Source organism: Netta rufina (genome assembly GCF_964035555.1).
Source record: "Netta rufina genome assembly, chromosome: 15".
Lineage (NCBI taxonomy): Eukaryota > Metazoa > Chordata > Aves > Anseriformes > Anatidae > Netta > Netta rufina.
In genome coordinates this window covers 7,118,142-7,127,837 of record NC_140138.1, presented here as the reverse complement: position 1 = coordinate 7,127,837, position 9,696 = coordinate 7,118,142, and the positions used below count along the sequence as shown (strand labels likewise).

Here is a 9,696-nt window from a genome sequence, read left to right as displayed (position 1 = left end):
AAGGGGTGCGGGGCTCAGCACGGACCCGGAGCCACCCCCGGGGGGCTTTGCAGGCAGCAGGTGGCGGCAGGGTGCCCCCCACCCCACAGGCTCGGTCACGGACACGGTCACGGGTGTTTCCGTGCCGTCCCCGCCGCCTGACTCAGTGGGAAAAGCTGCGGGGCAGGGGGCACGCGGCCAGCACGAGCGGGTGACCGAGCCCCGAGCCCCGCTGTGTGGGACAGGGGCAGGTGCTGGGCAGGAGCCAGCCTGCGGGGAGGCCAAAGGATGTAAAACCACCCAGAAACACACCGTGCCACGGCCTGCCCACCCCCACACACCCTCATGTCCCCAGGCGCTGTGCCCACCAAGGGCTCAAAGTGTCACCGAGCGGTACCACGCAGAGCAAGACCACCAAAACCACCAATAACTGAGGTTTCCTCTCTGCCCGGAGCGTTTTATTAGGAGTGAAAGGGCTGCACATGCTCCTGCAGCCAGGAGCAGGCCTCCGCATGGCTGCCTCCTCCCTCAGCCCCATGCCCCCCGGGTGAGAGCGGTGCTGGCAGCACTCAGCCGCGTCCCTCAGGTGCTCAGGGCAGGCACAGCAGCGTCACCAGACATCACTGTGAAGAAGAGGACTCCTAAAAATGGGATTCTGCATTTCCTGGCTGCCCAGCTCTCATGCCCTGCCTCAGCACGCGCCGTGCCCTGGGGCTGGTGGCGTGCCCTGCCCGGGGCAGCAGCTCTGCAGGCAGCGAGCAGGGAGGGAAGGGGTGCGGGGGTACCTCTGCCTGGTGCCCCCAGCACCCCAAACCAGCCCGCAACTTCTCAGGGGATACAACACGAGACTGCCCGCTGCCTGGTGGCCCAGCACCCAGAGAGCTGCCGGGTTCATCACGGGCAGTGCTCGAGGCAGGTGCACGCCACCCTCTGCACCTCACCCTGCAGGGAGGCATTGGCCAGCGTCAGGAGGGGCCTGCGGGGCAGCCCCCGGCCAGTTGCCATGCTGGCCACCTCCCCGGGCAGGAGAGCCCGGCTCCAGAGGGCCAAGCCAGCCAGCCGGCCCACAAAGGCTCCCGTGGGGCTGAATCCCGCTCTGATGTGGCCCCACAGCTGGCCTAGCACCAGCGAGCCGCCAGCGGGAATTTCATAGCCCTGCTGGAAGCCAGAGCCAGCGGCCAGCAGCCTCCTGTCCACGTAGAAGCGGTACTGGCCCCAGCGGGAGGACCAGATGAGGCAGAGGTGGTGCCATTTGCCATCCAGGAGCGGTGTCACCGGGAGCTCCCGAAACACCGTGTCCCCGATGACGAAACGCATGGATCCAGGGTCCTTGTCCTGGCCGTGCACAGCCACCTTGCTGTCCCCATCCTCGCTGGCATAGGACAGGACAGTGCCGAGGCGGGGGGCTGGGGTGAGCACCCAGGTGCAGAGCGACAGCGCCCACAGCCCCGCGTGGAGCCCTGGCCGCAGGATGGCCGCGCTGCTGGAGGAGGCACTGGGGAAGAGCAGCACGGAGCCCACGCCGCAGGCTGGGGAGGGAGAGCAGCGCTCAGCCAGGGCTGCAAGGATGAATGTCCCTGGTGCTCCGGCAGGGGCCATGCAACCTCTGTAACTCCCGCTGCAGGATCTGAGTGCAGTCCTGTTTTAAAATTCAGCTAAAGGGCGCAGAGCTCTGCCTCCTGCCAGCACTGGGGCTTGAACACCCCCCCCCACACACACACACACACACTCTCCCCCAGCCAAGCCTCTGGGGCCAGCACCTACCTGTCCCCAGCTGCTCCTGGGGGCCAGTGGCCATGGCAGACAGCGCCGCTGTGACAGCCTGGGCGTCACAAAGGGGCTCCGTGTCCTCCATGGGCATCCCAGTGGTCCCAGTCTCCACCAGCAGCCGGTGCGCTTCCTCCTGTGGCTGCTGCCTCACCTTCAGGGGCCGAGGGCTGGCAGTGCTGGAGGGCACGGAGCCCCGTGGCTCTTGCTGGGTGTGGACCGTGTCCCACAGGCTGTGTGGCTCAGCACCAGCCTCAGGGCGAGTGAGGAGGTGGTGCTGGGGGGTCAGGGCACCCACCGCCCCCTCCAGCCGCTTCACCCTGCGGTGCAGCCGCCGGCTGGCAGCAGCCAGGCGGGCCAGCTCAGCACCCAGGATGGCCCGGGCTGCGTCGGCCGCCTCCGCCTGCTCTGCCAGCACCTGAAACCGCCTGTCGATGTTGTAGGAGATGTTGTAGTTCCTGGCGATGCTCTGGAGATGGCTCAGCGTCACCTCCTGGAAACGGCGAAACTGCAAGGGAGCAGGGTGAAGCAGCCACCCTGCTGGATGAGCCCACGTCCATCCTGCTGGGGCTTCCTCCCCCAGGGACCCACGATGCCGCAGCCCCCCCGCACCCACCTGCTCCTCCAGCACCCGCAGCCGCCGGAGCACGGGGCCAGCGCGGGCTGCAGGTCCCGGTGTCTCGGGCCAGCCACCCTGGAGGAGCAGGAGCAGGAGCAGGCAGAGGGGCAGCACCGTCCCCGCCATGCTGCTGCCGGACACCGTCTGCCCACACAGCACGGCTGGCCCCAGACTTGGCCCCCGCACTGTTCCCCGGGGCAGCTGATGATGAGGTTCACAGGCAGTGCTGGCGTGGCCCAGCTGCTGCCGAGGCCAGCCCCGGGAGCTGCTCCCTGCCAGCTGCCCCGGCACGGCTGTCCCGGTGGGAGAATCGGAGCGGGGCAGGGCCGGCAGGGCAATGCAGGACAGGACAGAGCGGGGCAGTGCAAGACAGGACAGGATGGTGCAGGGTGGTGCAAGATCATGGAATCATAGAATCACAGTCATGAAGGTTGGGAAAGCTCTCCAAGATCATCTGGTCCAACCATCCCCGTACCACCACTATCACCCACTAACCCACGTCCCTAAGCACCACGTCCAACCTCTCCTTGAACACCCCCAGGGACAGTGACTCCGCCACCTCCCTGGGCAACCCGTCCCAGTGCCTGCCTGCTCTTTCTGAGCAGCAATGTCTCCTCATTTCAACCTGAACCTCCCCTGGTGCAGCTGGAGGCCGTTCCCTCTGTTCCCATCACTGGCTCCCTGTGAGCAGAGGCCGCCCCCAGCCCCCCACCCGTCCCCTCAGGTAGAGCAGAGAGCAATGAGCTCTGCCCTGAGCAGGGGGCGTGGCTTAACGGCACTGGGCGTGGTTTTAACAACAAGGGGGCGTGGTTTTAACAACAAGGGGGCGTGGTTTACCGGAGGGGGCGGGCCCACCCCCAGGCCCCGCCGCGTCCCCTTGACCCTCCGGCTGGAAATGGCGGCTCCGGCCCTCGCCCGCTGCATGGCGCGGACAGGTGCGGGGCGGAGCGGGGCGGAACGGGACGGGGCCTGCCCGCGGGGGTGGGGTGGGGGCGGCCTCGCCACAGCCCCCCGGGGATCCCCTTCACCCCACCCTCTGCGCGTCGTGGTGTCCCCACCCCGGCTCCCCGTGACCCCGGTGTCCCCTACACCCCCCGTGTCCCCCCGTGTCCCCCACGCTCCCCCCATATCCCGGTACCCATATCCCCGTACCCCCCATATCCCCGTGCCCCACACGCCCCCCGTGTCCCCCATATCCCCCATATCCCCGTACCCTGTGCCCCCCACCCTCCCCATATCCCCCCATCCCTGTACCCCATGTCCCCATACCCCCCATGTCCCCCTCCCGGTGCCACCCCGCCACCACTCTCGGTGTCCCGGTGCCCCCCCAAGCAGCAGCTCCATGGGGTGCAGCCCCCCCTCACCTCACCACCCCGCCACCCCCAGGCGTGCTGCCCCTCAGTGCGTGGCCCCAGGCATGGGGCAGAGCCCCCCGGCTGCCCCCCAGCCCCCTGCCCGCCCAGCGCCGCGCCTTCAGCAACAACAAGGTCCTGGTGGAGCTGGACGAGAGCGCAGGTACGGCTCGTGGCACCGGGCAGCACCGTGGGGAGCAGGACTGGGGACGGGGGTGTCACGGGTGGTGGGTGCTCGGTGCGGCCGGGAGCCCCCCACAGCCCCCCGGGTGACACTGTGGGATGCCTGCCGTGGGGTCCCGTGCCCAAACATTGTCCCCCCGGTGGCCTGGCCTCGTCCTCGTGAGCAGAGGAGGAGGGAGCAGCACGGTGGGGACACCCTGAAGGTAGGTGGCTGGCTTGGGATGCATGGCATGGCCACCACGGGGACAGCTGCGGGCTAACGCCGGCTGAGCTGGGCTCGCGGGCAGATCTGGGTACAGGCAGAGGCCCTGCCCTTGGCCCCAGGGCTATGGGGGCTTTGTAGAGAAGAGGGTTGAAAAGGTAGGGGCTGGGTAAAGTGGGAAAGCAGGAAGGCAGGTGAAGCACCTGTCTCGGGCAAGACAGGTGAACGTGTGGTGTGTGCCGCCGTGGCAAGGGGTTTCTGATGTCTCTGTGTTTACCATGGCACAGGTGTAGCTACGATGAAGTTTAAGAGCCCTCCGGTGAACAGCCTCAGCCTGGACTTCCTCACCGAGTTTTGCATAAGCCTGGAGAAGCTGGAGAACGACCGGGCCTGTCGGGGCGTGATCCTCACATCCGTACGTGCTGCCCCGCGATTGCAGTGCGAGCTGCAGGGCAACTTGGCAGCCACGGGTGCCCTTCCCTTGCTCGTGGTTGGCCTCCTGGCTCCCTGGTCCCTGGCATTGGAGGAGCAGGAAGCAGCTTTAATCGGCTCTGGGAGCAGGGGCAAGGGATGCTTGAAAGGCCAGCGGGTCTTTCCTCTGCGGCCTTTTCTCCTGCAAGAATAACAACAAAGTGTTGTCGTTTGGCATTAAAGTCAAACCTGCTAATCTGCAAACGTGACAAATCCTCTGAGATCTCTTGAGCTGCCCAGAGGGTGCCGGGGAAGCCAGAACGTATTTTCAGATGTGCTGTGGGTACGAGGTCATGCCTGGGAATGGGATGGGGCAAATTTTGTGCTGCGTGGCTGTTGGACCCACACCGGGGCTTGGATGATGAAAAATCTTGGTGCAAGCAAAGAATCCCAGCCCTGCAGGATGTGGTGGTGCTCCAGGCCACAGGAGCATTGGGGAGATTGTTTCAGTACCTCGAAAGGCCCTGTTAGGTTTAACTAGAGCATCCCCCTTCCACAGGCTGCCAGGGTATAGAGGGTTAAATGCTAATCTTGGTCCTGTTTGTGTTTTCCTGCTTTCAGGCTGTCCCCAAAATCTTCTCCTCCGGCCTGGACATCACCGAGATGTGTGGGAAGAGCACGGAGCACTACGCTGAGTTCTGGAGGGCCGTGCAGGAGATGTGGCTCCGGCTGTACAGCTCCAACATGGTGACGGTGGCTGCAGTCAATGCAAGTCCTTTACATCTGCCTTCCCAGCCACCCCGCGTGGCCTGTCACTTGCTGGGCTTGTTTGTGGGGTGTAGGCAGGGACAGCCAAAAAATCAGGCTTGCCAGTGCTGAAACACAGCGTTGGGATGCCTGGGATACTGGCAGGACGTGTCGGTAGGTTTGGCTCTGGGTACGCTGCGTGTGTAGCAGCGCCTCGGTGGTGTTGGAGAGCTTGCACAGCACTCATGTCTGGGGGGCTCGGACCCCGATGTCCTTGGCACAGCAGTGCTTCTTGCAGCAAGAGCCATTCCCGGCCCCAGGAACCCATCTGGAAGCCCGTCCTGCGTGTGAGAGCCAGGAGGAGGGCTGTAGGCCAGTGGTAAAGCCCAGGGGGGCATCAGGGGCGGGTGAGAACCAGAGGGGCCCAGCAGTCAGGGCAGGAGGAGTCCAAAGGACGCCTGTCACGTGCACACCATCTGCTTTCTCTCAAAAGAGACTCGTCGGAGTTGCCCAGGGTTGTTTGGCTGTTGTGCTGCTTTGATAGCTGGAGGGGAGGAGATGGGGAGGGAGCTGTGCAGTGGTGCAGAGAATTACCCTTTGGGCAGTGATGCTTTGGACCCTGGGTGGTGGAGTATGTCGTTAGTCCTTTTTTCACTGGCTTTTGCTCCTCCAGCGATAGCTCTTGGCCTGCAGGGAAGTGCTCCATGGACACATTACCCACACGCTTTGTTTCCATTTTTCAGTGCAGTGAAAATCACTGAGTGCTTCTTTCAGTGCTTTTTTCAGTGCAGTGAAAACCACGAGTGCTTTGGCAGCTCGTGGTTCTGTCTGCCAGCAGGCTGCCTTTGAAGGTGGCTGGGTCTCTGACCAGCATCCCACAGGCATCCTATGCAGGGCTAAGCCATCCCTGAGTCACGGCTGAAATGGAAGCTTTATAGATGGATGGTGTTACAAAGACCTTGCACAGAAACATTTCTGTGGCGTTGAGAGTTACAAAATCATAAGAAAATGCCATACGACATTTCCACTGCAGTGTTTGCAAGTGGAAGTAACACTTTCTCTGCAGGAGTCTGTAAACTGAAGAGCAAAACTCAGTGGGAATAGATCAGTTAATTAGATTTCCAGGCTGTGGAATGCAAGAAACAGCGTTAGGGAGAAAGAAAAAAAAAAAAATTCTGGTAAGCATATCAGAAATTTTCTCTAGTGGCTGTTTTAAATCAGGTGGCTGGAATCTTGGGGAGAGGGGAACATCTGCTCTGGACATGGCAGCTCTGTCACTGTTCTGGAGAAAAAGGGCATGCAGACATTTGTAGCTAGAGCACAGGGGCTGACCTAGACTCACTCCTTCCTTCTCCTTGCCAGGGGTCCAGTCCGGCCGGAGGCTGCCTCATTGCCTTGACGTGTGACTACAGAATCATGGCAGAGAACCCCAAATTCAGCATTGGCCTGAACGAAGCCCAGCTGGGCATTGTGGCTCCCTTCTGGTAGGCCAGTGTCTTTCGCTTCTATTGTCATGAGTAGGTCTCCAAAAAGAGTTCACAGGGTTTTTTAATAAGCTTTAACTGGCCACTGAGATGTAGTTCTGTGTGTCCTTCCCAACAGAGTGTTCAGGTAGTTGCAGCTGCAGCCCGTGCGGTACCTCAGTTCTTTGTCCTGTCCTGTAAGTATCCGAGAAGTTTTCAGGCTGTGGGACGTTCTGACACCCTGTTTGCAGCCTCCACCTGCAAGGATCTCAGTCCTGACTCCTCGGTCAGCTCTAAAACCAGTGCTGGGAGATCTCTGTGGTCACACTCGGACTGGGAGTACGCTTCCCTGTGGCTACAGGGCGTGTACCTGCAAAGCTTTTCCTCCCATCTCTTCTAGGTTTAAGGACACCTTTGTCAACGTTGTGGGACACCGAGTTGCTGAAAGCTCCCTCCAGCTGGGCTCCCTCCACTCTGCACCTGAGGCCCACAGGATTGGCCTCGTGGACGAGCTGGTGCCAGAGGAGAAGCTGAAGGACAGGGCCACGGCTGTTATGCAGCAGTGGCTGGCCCTTCCCGGTAAGGGAGGCACCTCCTGGGCAGTGACCGAACGCAGAAGTAGGGATTTGACCTGTGTGGGAGGGCCAGGCATTGAGGCTGGGAGCTACGTATCTGTTGGAACTGGAGGTGTACGTGGCTGGGAGGTAGGAAAGCTCAGCAAAGCAGCCCAAGCAGCCTTGGGCTGTCAGGGATGTGCTTGCCACACAGCAGGACGGTCTGCTGGGTGCGCAGGGCACTTGCCTCCAGCTCAGCTCGCTGTGCCAGCACTGCTGAGTTGATCCAGAGGTTCCTGAGCTGCAGATTCAGGCTGGATCCCTGTGTTTGTCAGCGGGGGTGTTAACCCAGCGTGTGAGCTAATCCTGCTCTGCTGGAGGGAGAGGAAAATCCTGCAGAGCTGAGGGAAAAGAGTGGGGGTGCCTGGGTGGCTGCCAGCCTGCCCTTCAGAGGAGCGGTGTGGATCTGAGCGCTCCCGCAGCTGAGGTGGAGCTGGGGGCGTTAGGGCAGACAGCGAATGCAAACACCACGTGCACGTGTGGGCTGCTCCATGGCTCCTGGGCCAGGAGAGGGCTCTCCACAGGCCACAGTTAGGTTTGTTTTATCCCATTGTGTGCCTCCTCTGAGGTGCTGCAGTTGGGTGCAGCTACGTATCACCCTTGGCAGTTCATTCTATAGAAATCCGAATGGAACTGGGCAGAAATGGGCAGGTCCCAGGACTGTCACTTAAGTGTCCTGGTTTTGGAAGAGAGTGCCTAAGCATCTCTCTGGCCCTGCTGTCTTGGTGTTAGGGTGAAACCAGTTGGTCCTCAGCCCCTGAGACTGGGGAGCACGTCCCTGCTGTGCTCTCTCGTGGCTTGCAGGAAGCACCATGCAGGTCCTTCTGCAGAGCCCAAAGTCAGAGCCAACAAGAGTTTGTCTGGGTGAAGAGACCCACGAAGCTGCTAAAGCCATTTTGGGTTCTCAGTATGTGGGATTTCACCCTCGTTTCACGGTTCCTGTTGCCACACTCATGTTTGCAACATGTGCAACATGTTTGCAACTCGTGCAGTGTGACAGATTTGTGTCTGCATTGTTACACACAGTGCGTGAGCAGATGGATGTGTGCTCGAGGCCTTGGCTCCAGCACCCAGCACTGCTCCAGCAGCATCCCCATACCCCTGCTGAACTGTGCAGGCTGGAGCAGGGATCGCAGCCCAGAGCCTGCAGCTGGTGGGGACGATGCTGCTGGCTTTTTATGGCATGCTTGGCATGAACAGAATGTCTTGCCAGAGGTCAAAGGGGTCTGGGCTGGGAGAGCTTGGAGCCAGAGCAGTTTGAGGTAACAGGATTTTGTTCAGTTTCTGCTGTCCTGAGCCCAGCGACTGGAATTTGGGTGCAGGCTGGGCTCTAGAGGGCGCAAAGAGAGGGAGAGTGCACAACTCGCTCTGTAATTTCTCTCAGTAGATCAGCCATTTCCCCACCAAGGGATAGAGTTCACAATTTATTGCATGAGAATGTTTCCAGTTCAGCTTCCAGGCAGGTTGTTCTTACACCTTTCCCTGCTGGTTTAAAGACCCCGCCAGCCCTTCGGTGTGCGCTGCCTCTGCTTTGGAGGTCCCAGCCCGTGGTGACAGGGGCCGAGAGGTGGTTGGTAACACTGGGGGCCGTGCGTGCCCCCCAGCCTCGCTCTCCTCTCCACAGACCATGCCCGTCAGCTCACCAAGACCATGATGAGGAAGGCAGTGCTGGACCGCCTGGTAGCTCACCGGGAAGAAGACGTTCAGAACTTCATCAGCTTCATCTCCAAAGAGTCCATCCAGAAGTCCCTCCGCATGTACATGGAGATGCTGAAGAAGAAGAAGAGCTGAGGAGCCAGCCAGCTGGGGCTCAGTCCCAGGAGCGTTCATGACCCTCCAAAGCACTGCAGTAGCTGTAGACTTCCATGCTGAAGCCGTCTGCAGTGTCAGCGCCTGGTGATGTGCTGCCTGCTCCTGTGGCTGCCCCAACCGACCCTTCCCGGTAGTCCCCATAGAGTGCCTGACACCACTGCTGCCTTCCCGAGAGCAGGGAGAGCTGCTTGCTCAGCTCACCCAAGGAACAGGCAGGGAGAGTCTTGACAGCACCGCAGCCTCAGCCTGGGTCCTTGGCCCAGGTTCCTTGGCCAAGGGTCCTTGGCCGTCCTCCCTCCTGTCCCAACAGCTAATTGTGAAAGTGAAATTTGTCAATAAAGTCTTTGATGAGGTAGGGGTGGGTGCTTTGTTCCTGAGCCTGTCTGCAGTCCTTCCTGGCTTCCTTCTTGGCCCCTGGTGGACCGGGGGGGCTGTGCTGGGAGCCCCAGGGCCTGGCTGTCAGCCTTCTGCAGACCGTGCTCGGGAGCAGCCCCCGTGCAGGGCTCGTGGATGGGGCTGCAGAGCGCCTTCCTGGGGGAGGTCCTGG

At 61.3% G+C, this 9,696-nt stretch overlaps 2 protein-coding genes across 2 annotated transcripts; one reads left to right on the top strand and one right to left on the bottom strand.

Annotated features, from left to right (window-relative positions):
- Positions 1 to 873: 873 nt before the first annotated feature.
- PTX4 (pentraxin 4) lies at positions 874 to 2,491 on the bottom strand (the record flags this gene model as incomplete). Its single annotated transcript, XM_084296156.1, has 3 exons — positions 874 to 1,508; positions 1,744 to 2,254; positions 2,363 to 2,491. 3 exons carry the CDS (start codon positions 2,489 to 2,491, stop codon positions 874 to 876), a joined length of 1,275 nt encoding a protein of 424 aa, XP_084152282.1.
- Positions 2,492 to 3,184: 693 nt separating this feature from the next.
- Positions 3,185 to 9,496, top strand: ECI1 (enoyl-CoA delta isomerase 1). The gene is made up of 7 exons (XM_084296366.1): positions 3,185 to 3,300; positions 3,752 to 3,880; positions 4,390 to 4,517; positions 5,135 to 5,281; positions 6,623 to 6,744; positions 7,124 to 7,302; positions 8,962 to 9,496. Exons 1-7 carry the CDS (start codon positions 3,261 to 3,263, stop codon positions 9,126 to 9,128), a joined length of 912 nt encoding a protein of 303 aa, XP_084152492.1. The 5' UTR covers positions 3,185 to 3,260; the 3' UTR covers positions 9,129 to 9,496.
- Positions 9,497 to 9,696: the final 200 nt, after the last annotated feature.

Bases quoted from the DNA above. Each gene is read 5' to 3' on its own strand.
- ECI1 (XM_084296366.1), top strand. From the start codon at position 3,261: ATGGCGGCTCCGGCCCTCGCCCGCTGCATGGCGCGGACAG. The intron at 4,518-5,134 runs GTACGTGCTGCC...TCCTGCTTTCAG, and splicing joins GGGGCGTGATCCTCACATCC to GCTGTCCCCAAAATCTTCTC. The intron at 6,745-7,123 runs GTAGGCCAGTGT...CATCTCTTCTAG, and splicing joins GGCATTGTGGCTCCCTTCTG to GTTTAAGGACACCTTTGTCA.